Below are 13,951 nucleotides of genomic sequence, written 5' to 3' on the forward strand. Positions count from 1 at the left end.
TAGGCCTGTGTGCAGGCCTACCTGTAGGGGGAGCTGTGCTACATAAGGGGGGGGGGATTGGCAGACACCGCGTGCCTTCGCATGACTAACGGCTTTTCCTGCTGACCGGCAGAGCGGCGTGCTGGCAGTGGCGAGCTCACACACCCCCCTGACCCGCAGACAACCCCACGCCCACTTGGCTCGGCGAAGTGCCGGAGCCATCATTCTAGGAAAAACACCAAAGCTGGCTTTGTGTGGTTCTGTGTGTGTGTGCGTGAGTGTGTGTGTGTGTGAGCTCATGGATGCACACGTCCCCCTATGGCTTGTCTTGCGAGAGCATTTTCCTGCTTGTGGACACACCTCCCCTGAATGTTCACCCCGAGCCTGGAGTTAGCCTTAACGATACATCCAGCAAAAACAAGGTTAACCTCGGAATTATCTTATCATGTATACACTTTGCCATGTGGTACATACAAAATAATACTTTATTGATTTTTTTTTTCTATGAACAAAGACATTATACAGCAGGTTACGCTACATTTCCGTCAGCCAAAAGGACAGCTTCCTGTCTCCCCCAATCACGCAGAGTGGGAGGGTTCTGTGCCAACTTAGCCCCGCCCCAACCACTGAGGAGCCAATCATGACAGGCTGCAAAAAACAGATGAGAAAGGTTAAGTCACACATACAGTACACATATGCAGCAATCTGTCGTTAAAAAGCAATTAACCTGTGGGTGACCCAAGTGATGCACCAGCAGTTGGCTGTTGATCTTTCCAGGGCATCCTGTGGTGGCAAATAGATTCTCATTGGCCTTGGACCACCTGAAGGAGAACAATGACCAAACATGTGGAGCTGTAAGGCAGAGGTGTTTAATGATCTTGTCTGCATGTGATCACTTACAAAAGACCTGAAAGAACCATAAAGGAGCCTTTACCTGAAGAGTCGGGCCTTGTCAACATGGGCCGGCCTCTTCTCCTGGGGGTAACTGTGGGATAGAGAGGCAAACGATCATTTCTACCAATGACAATTCGGCACGGCTGTCACCAACAGCCAATCAGCCACTCCCACACATCACCAAGTCCCCATGGCCAATCGTGATTTCTAAAGCTGCACTGTGGGAGTTACCTGGAGCGGGTGATGTCCCAGATGACCCAGTCGTTACCGACCACAGCTCCCACCTTGATAGTGTTGGTGAGGCACCAGTCAGCAGACATGAGAGGAGTCTGCCCACTGTCCAGGGAGAGAATGGCCTGCTGGGTAAGCAGGTCGTAGAAGCGCACCACCCCGCACTTCTCTGCCACCATCAACTGTAAAGGATGAACGGAAAACAGGCTGAGCTGGAGAAAGTGGGCAGCAATAAGGAGGAGGTGATAGAAATGAAGCCAGACAGCAGACGATGGGGAGAAGGGAAAGGGCAGAGAGAGGAGGATGATGGGAAAGGGGGAGAAGGAAGAGGGCAGAGAGAGGAGGATGATGGGAAAGGGGGAGAAGGAAGAGGGCAGGGAGAGAAGAGGATGATGGGAAAGGGGGAGAAGGAAGAGGGCAGAGAGAGGAGGATGATGGGAAAGGGGGAGAAGGAAGAGGGCAGAGAGAGGAGGATGATGGGAAAGGGGGAGAAGGAAGAGGGCAGGGAGAGAGGAGGGTGATGGGAAAGGGAAGAAGGGAGAGGGCAGAGAGAGAGGAGGGTGATGGGAAAGGGGGAAAAGGAAGAGGGCAGGGAGAGAGGAGGACAAACAGGGCAGGGAGAGAGGAGAGTGATGGGAAAGGGGGAAAAGGAAGAGGGCAGGAAGAGAGGAGGATGATGGGAAAGGGGGAGAAGGAAGAGGGCAGTGAGAGAGGAGGATGATGGGAAAGGGGGAGAAGAGAGAGGGTAGGGAGAGAGGAGGATGATGGGAAAAGGAAGAAGGGAGAGAGTAGGGAGAGAGGAGGATGATGGGAAAGGGGGAGAGGAGGATGATGGGAAAGGGGAAGAAATAATAGGGCAGGGAGAGAAGAGGATGATGGGAAAGGGGGAGAAGGAAGAAAGCAGGGTGAAGAAATGCATGATGACAGGAGACAGTCACCTTGTAGACCTCCTCTGGGTGCCAGCACACACTCATCCCTGGGGAGCGCAGGAGGAATGAGGCCGTCTGGTTTCCTTCCAGATCCCAGAGCCTGAGGACCAGTGGAAGATGGAAGAGAGGGCAGGTTTTCAGGTACGTTCTCTCCGTGGGTAGGAGGATGATGGATGCATACAGAAGTTGGTCAGCGGATCTGAGAACGACACCGACCTGCATCTGCACCATGTGCTCAGGTGAGAAGCTTCACATGACAGCCAATCGGGCTTCTTCCAATTTTATGGAACCTTGCAGGGTTTCATAACCCATGAACCTTGTCAGAGTTGAGAAGTAAAAGAACGCGTACCCACGTTCCGACTTGATTCACTAGTGAATGCCCGTCATTCACTACAGTCTTTGACTGCTGCACTCCAGCGAGACTGGAATGAGCTTCAGGCCGGCTGATAATGCCCACTTTTAATCAAATCGAACATAAATTATATAAATAAAGATGGAAAAGCTGTCAGAAAGCACAACACAAATCAAATGAAAAGAAAAGCGAACCGAGATTCAATTAGCCGTATGGATCGAGACCGGGGGTGGGGTGGGGGGGGGGGGGCAGTCTGACAACACAAAGCTAAAAATAGCCTCGAGAGACAAGATGGCATCACCAGGCAGGGCCCGTCTCCGGCGCGGCGGAAGTACGGTGATGTGTGTGGGGGAGGGGGGAACAGCCGACGGCGCAGAAAACGAAGGATTACTGAGATTAACAGGAACTAAAAATAACGACAGCCAATCAGAGGCACTTTCGCTCCCCCTGCACTCGATAGGCAGGTTTTCGGACGCTTTAATGGTCCCAGTCCCCGGTCATAGTTTCTGGAAGGTTCCATGCAGTTCCACAGTGCCGGCTAGACCCTCCATCTAGCTTTGGGAGGGCCGAGCCATCCCCGGAACTCTCCATGCCTCCAGTCCCCACCCCCCAAGAAAAAGGATTTTCTCTTAATCTGATGTCTTGGAAGAGTACCGGGCTGTTTGGTGGGGGGAGTCTAGGGTGTGCTTTTCAGAAGTCTACGCAGAGACATAAATCAAAACGTGACAAGCAAATCTTCCAGGGAAAGTAGGATTAAAAAGAAAAAAAAAAAATGCTGATGGTTCACCACATCAGACGGCCCCGACCGCACGTGACCGCGGTGAATCCACGTGCCGAGCCCAAGAGGGCTGCCAAACAAGCCGTGGGGCTGTAGGGGATTCTGGGAAAAAAACAAGCCTCTGGCTAATTGGGAGTGATCTCCAGAGCATGTAGTGATTAGGCGGAGGGCTGGTTCCAATGAAGCCCGCGGGCAGCATCCCAGAGCGCATGGAAACGGCGGCTTTCTAATCCCGGGCTTCTGCAGCTGAGCACCGCGAGCTGGATGGGCCTCCCGTAAACAACTGCGCTTCCATCGAAGACAGAAATGCAGAAAGATCTCAAGGCACAGTCCTGCATTTTAAACGGCTCCCGACATGGCTGTTAACACAAAGAGGAGAATCACACACACTGGAGAAAGGTGAGAGGTGTATTCTCTCACAATCAGACACACACACACAGGAAGCAAACACGTTTAACCTAAGCCTACACTCCGGAACACTGTCTCTTCTGCTGATACAGACAAGGCCAAGATCCCCTTTCTCCAGACCGTCAAACAGCTGATGCCATAAAAAACCAACCCCCCCCCCCCCCCCGATTCCATCCCACCGAAGCGGGATGGTGAGGCAATAGACACAGACCACCGAAGCAGGCCTTGGCTATAACTCATCCAGGACCATCATCGCGCACGGCTTACGCGCAGAAGACAGCCAGCGTCCAGGATATCGAGAGAGGAAACAGGCTGCGAGAGTGTTGGGTTAGCAGAATGTTCTTTCCAAAAGCGGAGGACATGGGAACTTGTTCAGTAAGCCACGTTACCCGCTGATGGACCTGAGAGCACAAGATTAATAATATTTATTATCCATCACGCAGCGCGAACAGTGACCATGTGCACTGGGAAGTCATTCATCATCTTTAACATTAAGCAATGTGATTGGCCAAACATCCATCGTCTTTAACAATAATAATTTTCATTGGACCAGCTTTCTACCCCCTCCAACAAATCACCCTTCTGTGATGCAATCCAGAAAAAAAAGTGTCAGTAGGAAAAAAACAAATGGGACTCTAACTGCTAACCAGTCACCTCTCTGCCTCGGGGAAGACCAATCAGACATCAGCTGCGCAGGGAGAACCAATCAGGTTCTTGCTGCTGAAACAGAGGAACCAAAGAGCTTCAGTAAGCAGCAGTGTATATGTGAGATCGACACCCCGTGGCCTCTTTCAACATCTGAGCGCTGTCTAGGAACTGATGAAGTGACTCTCTCACACCCAGCAAACTCTCAAGACAAACAGTGTAGCGGAGGCAGCAGCTGGGGCACCGATCTGACTCCGCCCATCAGCGCTCCCCCTGCGGGCCCCCGGGGGGCCATGTGTGGGAGGATACTGACCCAGCACACTGCAGCTGGCTCAACCAGCCTTCCCCCCCCGCTCCATCCAGGTCCGCTCTACCCGGCTTGCTGGGGCTTCAACTTCAGGGGCTGCTTATGCCAACCCACTTCCAGAATGCTCCATCCCAGAATGCTCCCCACCCCAAAAGCAAAAGTAAAGTGAATGTGATTCATTGTCATTGTTGACACACAACAGCACACGGTGCACAACAACGAAACATGTCCTCTGCATTTAACCCAAATGTGACTTAGCAGGGGGCAGCTAATTCAGCGCCCGGGGAGCAGTGCTTGGGGACGGGACCTCGCTCAGGGTACCTCAGTGGTGCCTTGCTGGTTGGGGATTCGAACAAGCGACCTCTGAATAACAAGTGTGCTTCACTAACCATTAGATTAAGCTCCTGAAAGCAAGTGATGGGATCAGGAGTTCCTGAGAGCAGCATGGCACTCGCTCGCACGCTAACACTTCAGGCCCCGCCTTCTCTCGCACACCTACAGCTCACATTTACACAAACCGGCTCCCATCTCCCACATGTTCCTCGGTCTTTCTTCTAATCCGGAGCGGCGCTCCCGTTTTTCCTGGCCACACCACAGACATTCCCCCACCACAGCTCCCCTCCTTCTCCTGGGAACTCCACACTTCCCGTACCCAGACTGGGACAACGGGAGCAGGGCAGCCAACTGCCGCCAGATAAGCTGCTTCACGCTGTGCTACGGGCTGGAACAGGTGACCTCACTGCACAAGGTCAGGGGTCGCGACCCATGTGAACCGACAGCCCTCTTGGCCTCTCAGCTGCTGCATTTTCACAGACAGTCAGAGCCCAGTCAGAGTCTTTATCTCCATATCAGTAATCAGTAACGTCTGTGTATGTGTGTGGGGGGGGGGGTTACTCGCAGGTGCCAGGAGCAGGAAATGCAAAGCTCAGTGGGACAGTCTTAAGCAAACTGCTGAAATCAGGACCCACCCATCCCCCTTCCTCTAATCCTGTTTCCTTAAGATGTGTGCAGGTGTCCTCCTGTCCCCCAGGGGGCGACGCTGAGGTATGGGTTGCTGGCACAACTGCGAAAACCACCCCGCACGCAGGAAGCGTTTCCTCGGATTTGGAACCTGCGCTTCCTGGGTTTTTCCTCCCGCCACCTCCACGTGCGAGCCGGCATGTGAACAATTTACCCCAGAGGAAGACCCCCCCCCCACCAACTGCCGCCTCAGAGCCTTTCCACGTTTAAGCAATTAGCCAGACAAGCGGAGCGGCGTGAGGGACGCAGTTCGGTGCGGCTCGGCCTTGTTGTGCTAAGCGTCCGGTTTCTCCATGGGAGCCCGGCGTCGGACTTTTCTGCACCATTAACACAGAACAGAGCTCACACTCACTACGTGGGCTCAGACTTACTGCCACACCCTTCGACAGAGCGTGAGAGAGGGATAGAGAGAGAGCGAGAGAGAGAGAGCGAGTGCACAGTGGCAGGTGGGACCAACCTGCAGGTGAGATCATCGCTGACAGAGGCGAGCTGCTTCCCCTCCGAGGGCTCGAACACCAGGTCGTTAATGTAGTCGGTGTGACCTTCCATCACCTAGGCCAGCAGGGGAAGAAGCAACTGAACGCAAAAACTGTTCTGAATTCAGAGGGATGTCGGTGTTACTGCTGTGTTATTAATACCTATCCATCCATCAGGCTTCCATCCACTTAACCAGGGGAGCACTGAGACCTGTCCCAGACAGCATGTGACCCACGGCAGGGGAGTGCCAGGGCACTGCAGGGCACACACACATGCCACAATCACTACTCTGGGCAGTTTAGAGAGGCCAGTTAAACTACCTGCATGTCCTTAGACCGGTGCGTCTCAAGCCGGTCCTTAGGGACCCCAAGGCTTAGGGTTTCCCAGCTGCCAAGTTTTAGACCTGCTTTAGATCACAGTAGCCTTGCGGCACCAAACCCAGACGGGTCATGTAAACTCCACACATGCAGAGGGGCGGAACTCGAACCGCAAACCTGAAGGTATGAGACAACAGTGCTGCCCACTGCAGCACCACGCCACTCTACAAGACCCTGGACATATAAGTAAATAAAACAAATTCATTCATGCAAAATTGATGTCCCACAACCCTGCTCATGGTAAGTGGTTGGAGGATGGATGGATTAATGCAGTATTTCCCAACCTAGTCCTCAGGAAACCCCGAACAGTCCACGTTTCTGCTCCCTCCCAGCTCCCAGCCAATCAGGAACAATGAATACCTGGTACAGGCGTGCTGGGAGCAGAGAGGAAGCAAAAACGTGGACTTGGACTGGGTTGGGAAACACTGGATTAATGGACAATTCATGTGTTCTGACACATTTACAGGGCCACAGCTAAGCCTAATGAGACGCTGGAGTTGCTTGTAATTTTCAGTGAAGGATATATATCTCTATAGGGCAAAAGTCACCGGTCAAAGGATTGTGGCACGGAAGCAGTACCTGCATTTCATGTCTGTCTTGAAGGTCTGACGTCAACAGCCTGAGCTTCCAGTCCACCGCTGCTGTGCAAAATCTGCCACAAGAGGGAGAGAAAAGAACAGCTCAGAAAAAAAGGCTAAAGGAAAAGAAAAGAAAAGAAAAATATAAGGGCAGTTGTGAAAAGAGAGGAATGATCCTGATGTCATGTCCGCAGCCCAGTCTGAGATCCACGTGTGCGATTCTTTGGTTCATGTACGCTGCAAACCTGCTATCCATCCTCTGGAGAGCGACCCTGCTCGCGTGTGCCTGCGTGTTGCGTGTGCTCGCAGTGACGAACCGGCTGCCTGCGAGAATTTAATTACAAAGATAAACACAGGGAAAGCACCCTGGAAGGGGCCACCACAGGGCACGCGCTCTGGGTAATCAGGCCCCGCGCACACCAGCGACTGCAATTACTCACACGATTACACCCAACGTGCTTCTGACAAGAAAAACACACGCTGCGTGCACTGCGCGCTCGGCGAAGGGACGGCTTCGGCCTCGCGTGATTGCATGCAGACCCGCAGACGACGCGCTCGGCACGGCGCTGTGTAGACTCAGCACGTGGATTCCTGGATTATGCGCAACCCTTTAAACTCTGTCCAAATGAGGAACGCCAATGGTGGTAAACAGGTGGACGAGGCCTGTTCGGCTCTTAACATCAAAACACTCTCCACACTGCATTTGCACTGTAACTGGACACTGACGTAGCATCTGGGAATGAAATGGAAAGGCGCCTCAGTAACAAAGGGTGCCGGCAATGCTTGCGGGTGACTTGGGGTGCCTGGTGAGTGTCAGCCTGGCCTAGAGGAGCACAGAGCATGTCCACCATTCCTCTAAAGATCTGTGGAGCTATATGCAAGAGGGTAGGTTGGGAAAGGGGGCTGGAGCTCAACAGCACCAGACCGAAAAAGCACATTATACAGGCAGCCAGGGACACAGAGCATCACTGCCACTCTCATCCAATCAGGTGGCTCACAGCTGCCCTCCTAACCCAGCATTCCTGCAGTTGATGACTACCGAGATGTTTAATGGTCAAAACTAGTGGGAAGCATTTTTACATTTTATTTGTTTGGCAGATGCTTTTAAAGCGATGCATATCATTGAGAAAGCAGCCAATCAGCCAGTCCCTGGATTAACTGGGTGACATCACCCTGCTGACTATGGGATTTGAACCTGCAACCTTCTGAACACAGACACAGTGTCCTAACCCACTGTGCTACACACTGCCCCCATAAAACAAAAAGACTGTAACAAAGACTGTTATGTATATATTAAACATGGGGACAAGGTCACACATATCCAGTGCAATTCAAGACCAAGACCCTTGAAGGACAAAGCCCGAGTCAAGAACGAAAAAATAATAATAATAATTAAAAAATCAAGTCCCTTTTCGAGACCATGGTTTTAATTATACTTATTTACTATCATCATCACGACTCCTAGTAATTAAAAGTGAAATTTTATTTATGCATGATAATCCTTTTATCTCAATCATTACTATTTAATTACAAATTCGACACACTAAACCTTGCTAACCTGATCAAATTTCCATCAGGGTAAGAGATGTGTATGAAGCTGTATATGCAAGTTCTAGTTTGTATTGGTTATTTTGGCTGTTTATTTGAAACAAACAACATGACTAGCACATAGTGTAATTAGGGTCCCAAGGTGCTTAAGTACGAACAAATCTGTCCCTGAAGGCAAGGGGGGAGGATCACCGGCACATTCGGATAATAAGAGACACATCAAGTACTGAGTTGGTTTAGAAAGGAACACAGTATTAATTCTTTTTTTAATATGGGACAATCCTGTAATGTATGAGAAAGGTGGCAACTCTATTCAGAACAAAACAATCTTTCGCCCCCTTCAGTTTCATCAGCTCAGTGATGTTTAAAACCAGTCAGGATGAAAAACGAAGAAAGAGAAATGATTTGTGGTATGTCTGAGGATTCCTGCTGTTTTTTTTCTACGAGAGGAACCTGATATACAGTGCTGCTTGAAAGTTAGTGAACCGGTCAGAATTTTCCATATTCCTGCATAAATTACTTAAAACATCATCAGATATTCACACAAGTCCTAAAAGTAGGTGTAGAGAACACAATTAAACAAATCAGACAAATATCACATTTGGTCATTGAAATGATCCAATGTCACAAATCTGTGAGTGGCAAAAGTATGTGAACCTTAGTATTTGGTGTGACCCCCTTTTGCAGCAATAACTGTGAATAAACGTATCCAGTAGGTCTTCATCAGTCCTGCACATTAGGTTGGAGGAATTTTAGCCCATTCCTCCATACAGGTTTGCCTCAATTCAGGGATGTTGCAGGGTTTTCTCACATGAACTGCCCACTTCAGGTCCTTCCACACCATTCCCACTGGGTCATGGTCAGGACTGTGACTTGGTCGTTCCAAAACCTTCATTTTATTCTTCCCCAACCAGTCTTTGGTAGAACGACTTATGTGCTTGGGCTCGCTGTCTTGCTGCATGATGCAGTTTCTCTTGAGATACAGTCCACGGACAGATGTCCTGACATTTGCCTTTAGAACTCACTGTTATAATTCAGAATTCATTGTCCCATCCACAATGGCAAACTGTTCTGGCTCAGACGCAGCAAAACAGGCCCAAAGCATGACACTACCGCCGCCATGTTTCACAGACGGGATGAGGTTCTCGAGCTGGAATGCAGTGCTTTCCTTTCTCCAAACATAACACTTCTTATTTGAACCAAAAAGTTCTATTTTGGTCTCATCTGTCCATAAAACATTACTCCATTCACTTTCAGGCTTGTCTACACACCCATCAGCAAACTGTAGACAGGAAGCAATGCTTTTTTGGAATGCAGTAACTTTCTACTTGCAAACCCGCCATGCACATCACTGTTGCTGAGTGTTCTTCTGAAGGTGTATTCATGAACATTAACAAATGTGAGAGAGGCTTTTAGTTGCTTAGAGGTTACCCTTGGTTCTTTTGTGAGCTCACAGACAATTACATGCCTTGCCCTTAGAGTGATCTTTGTTGGTCGACCACTCATCTTAAACTTCCACCATTTGTACACAGTCTGTCTGTCTGTGGATTGGTGCAGTCCGTACTCTTTCCCAGCATGATGAGCATGAACAAGTCTTTTTCTGAGGTCCTCTGAAATGTCCATTGTTCGTGGCATGAAACACTGATGACTCCACAAACGTGTTTGAAGACGAAGCCTTTGACAGAAACCTGTTTTTTTTTTTTTTAATAAAAACATGCCCATTCACAAATGATTGTCATCACATTGATCGACAACCATGACATTGATTTACAACACCTGACTCTAATCTCACCTTCAAATTACCTACTAGGTTCACATACTTTCGCCACTCACAGATTTGTTAGATTGGATCATTTCCTCAATAAATAAATGACCAAGTATAGAATTTCTCTTGGTTGTTCAATCTTGCTCTCCTACTTTTAGGGCTTGTGTGAAGATCTGATGATGTTTGGATATTTATGCAGGAATATAGAAAATTCTGAAAGGTTCACTAACTTTCAAGCAGCACGGTATGCAAAGCTGATGATGTAATGATAAGGCAAGCCAATCAAAGAACTCATATCAAAGGCCTAAAAACAGCAGTTAACCTTATACCCGAGTAACTCGCAAGAGATTCCAGGGAAAACTAACCGTGTAAAACCTAAATGGTGACCACGGCCACTGGGATTCTTACCATATCCCCTGGACTGAGCGATTTAGGGCTTGCTATATAGCAGTGTGCACTTGCATGGGAGAAAATCACTTTTATGATTAATGTAGCCAAATTGAATAACAGCATCTTGTCTGTTCCAAAGGGTTTTCCAGGGTAGCACTGCACTGTGACCGTCATTAAAAAAATAAACAAATAAATTTCTATACAGCTAATACAATGAAGGTGAATAATACATTTTTTAATCAATTGTATTTTATTAATATGTATTGTTATTTTGAGAGAAGTAAGAAAAATTAGAAAGTTTGTCACTGTGGTGAGAGAAAAAAAAATCAGTCTTGTGTCTCGCTCTAAAATGAAGAGTCTGAAATAATGCTGTAGTCCGAGACTGATTCAAGACAGAGTAGAAACGCTTTCAATTCCGTGACAAGACCGGTTAAGTGAAAAAGTGGTGTCAAGACCGGACTCGAGTACTCTATACTCTGCATAGGCACATCACATAGAGACACAGAAGGCCAGTCACCTGATCAGCTGGGGCAAATGGTCCAATCGGGATTCGGGGCTCCAGGCGAGACCATCCACTGGCACCCCATGATGAAAAACGCGCAGTGTGGTGAACTCTACCCCCTCCACTTCCGCGTCTTCCTCCTGCACACCCACACACACAAGCACCGGGAACAAAGAGGAGGAAGAAAAAAACTGAGGAATTAATAGAACACTCACAGGTGGAAAACGTCAACTACACCCCCTGCAAGTAGCCATGTTTGCCACTCTGCTGACTGAAACGGCACGTCCCTGCCACCCACCTGGAAGCGGCAGGCACCCACCACCACGTGCTGGTTCCCCCCATAAGCCAGTAGGTTGCCAGCCACGCCGCTCTGGAAGGGGCTGAACTCCACCACGTTCACGTAGTCCTCGCACGGCACTGTGTAGCTGGCGCTGTGCGCCGCCTCCTGCTTCATCCTGCTTCCCAGCTCCAGGGCTCTCAGTCCCAGATCACCTGCTGACGTACGGCACACACGTCTTTCAATGGGATCGCCCGCAAAGCCTTACCCAGGATACGATCCAGCCATGCTGAGTAAGCCCGACTGAAACAACCTCCTGCGGTGCATGGGGGTACTGAGAAGATTATCGCACAAAAGATGACCGCACAAAAATGTCACCAGCCACAGAAAGTTTTAGAATCCCAAAAGCAGGTTCGCTCACACATCCCTTAACCCCTGCGGACCTGCTAAATCTACCTTGAATACTGTAAACGCACAAGTGAGATAGATAGACCCTCACAAGCAGCAAACAGCGGAAGTCCAGCTGCATCAGAGCTACTCAACGAGTCCATATGGAAACATAATGTGTTCTGCTGAGGGTCACAGTTGCGGTCGGTCGGTCTAGCAAAGCCTGAAGCTCATTACGAGGCAGGAGTTAATGACTTTACAACACCGTTTGGGAAATCAGTCCAATACAATTATCTGACATTGGCTCCAGATGTCAAATAAACCATTACTGTAATGCTCTGCATTACGTTCTGCCTTGTCCATATGTTCTCTGCATAGAACCATGTTGGTGTCCACAGTAATGGGAGAGAAAAAATTAACAGGGCCGGTCCTTTATTGTCCATATAAACATACATATACTGGTTTTATAGCTATGGCCACCTCAGCAGTGTGAGTGGGACTGTCCCAGCACTCACAGAACCGGGCCAGAGCAGAAGTTTTTCCAAGCACACGTGTGTTGCGTCACTGCGCTCCCTGGGTTCCAGAATTAAGTCACACACATGGAAGCTTTTAAGAAGTGTAAAAAAAAAAAAAAAAAAAAGTAAAACGGCACTAATCTAAGTCTGTCACACGGGTTTAAAACGTGACATCACACCGCGGAAAAATCAGACTCCAAGGTTAACTCTGTGCAGTAATACACACTCCCTGACACATGGAGGAGAAACAGTGACGCTAACATTCACTCCCTCGCACCCATACATAAGAACATAAGAACTATACAAACGAGAGGAGGCCATTCGGCCCATCGAGCTCGCTTGGGGAGAACTTAACTAATAGCTCAGAGTTGTTAAAATCTTATCTAGCTCTGATTTAAAGGAACCCAAGGATTCAGCTTGCACTACGTTATCAGGAAGACTATTCCATACTCTGACTACACGCTGTGTAAAGAAGTGCTTCCTTAAATCCAGTTTGAAATGTTCTCCCGCTAATTTCCACCTATGGCCACGAGTTCTTGTATTTGAACTAATGCTGAAGTAAGTTATATTATACACACGTACGTAGACACACACTTACTGGACAGTGATTCGAGATATCCCTATTATACACACGTACTTAATGTAACTTTCAAATATTTCAAAAGACGCCTTTAACTAAGGTGCGCACTAAAGCTCACAATTACTCGAAAGACAAATATCAACCTGGTGGAATATAAAATGGGTTGTGTACGCAAGCTTTACCTCATAGGTCATGACTATTGAAAAAAGAGGCAATACGGATCCTTACAAACGCAGCAAACCCTATAAACAAGCAAAGCCACTTTTACTTATACATAAACCAACTTTCAATTCCAACTCCTGTTGCTTTTGATGAAAATTTCCAATAGGAGTCTAACTTTGAATTTAAACTTCTTTTCCATTCCCATTTGATTTTTTTTTGGGGGGGGAGGGGGGTATATCTATCTGTCAGTTAACCTGTCATACAAAGTAACGGTACAATAATCAGTGGTTTATATTTAATATATTCTGACGTCTATGGTCTTCCTGTAATGTATAATGTTACAATATTATCACAGTGTTACCTATAACACATTTCAGAGTTAGCTGGTTTGCTAACAGACTTCGTAGATAACTTTCAATGGCAAAACTCACACAAACCATTTAAATCGCTTAGGTATTCCCCAGACACAAAAATGTAACCATATGGGTGTGCGGTATCGTGGAAAACTTGGACAGTGATATAAAAGTTTTATTCTTTTAGTACTGAACGTATTGCATTGAACCAAGTTGCTAACGAGACAATAAACCTAAAACACGGGGTAGCTAAATAGTACCAGCAGTCAGATCATTCCGTTACTCGATTCCATAGTAATATTTTTCCACTGCGAATTATACCATTAGGTTAAATTCAAATAACATACATGCCACTTTCAAAACAAAATTACCATACCTACACGCGGCTAGGGTTCAGACTTGAAATGGTCAAATTGTCATTGGTGCCCGGGTTCACTTCCGGGTTAAAGGGCTCTTCGTGCTTATTGGTCAAAGCGTGAGCACGCGGGGGCTTTTAA

At 48.2% G+C, this 13,951-nt stretch overlaps 1 protein-coding gene across 4 annotated transcripts; it reads right to left on the minus strand.

Annotated features, from left to right (window-relative positions):
• Window positions 1-446: 446 nt before the first annotated feature.
• On the minus strand, window positions 447-13,949 carry nup37 (nucleoporin 37). Of its 4 annotated transcripts, none has more exons than XM_023816902.2 (10): window positions 13,831-13,949; window positions 11,479-11,675; window positions 11,196-11,320; window positions 6,977-7,049; window positions 6,001-6,095; window positions 2,043-2,133; window positions 1,105-1,286; window positions 914-964; window positions 707-800; window positions 447-627 (listed from the first exon to the last, which is right to left on the minus strand). In XM_023816902.2, exons 2-10 carry the CDS (start codon window positions 11,632-11,634, stop codon window positions 514-516), a joined length of 981 nt encoding a protein of 326 aa, XP_023672670.1. In that variant the 5' UTR covers window positions 11,635-11,675; window positions 13,831-13,949; the 3' UTR covers window positions 447-513. The 4 variants fall into 4 exon arrangements, with proteins under 4 accessions (XP_023672670.1, XP_023672672.1, XP_023672674.1 ...); XM_023816904.2 differs by having other exon boundaries at window positions 11,479-11,672; window positions 13,831-13,903; XM_023816906.2 differs by having other exon boundaries at window positions 11,479-11,672; window positions 13,835-13,886.
• Between the last annotated feature and the right edge of the window lie 2 nt (window positions 13,950-13,951).

This window comes from Paramormyrops kingsleyae, chromosome 1, assembly GCF_048594095.1.
Source record: "Paramormyrops kingsleyae isolate MSU_618 chromosome 1, PKINGS_0.4, whole genome shotgun sequence".
In the NCBI taxonomy this organism is placed as follows: Eukaryota; Metazoa; Chordata; class Actinopteri; order Osteoglossiformes; family Mormyridae; genus Paramormyrops; species Paramormyrops kingsleyae.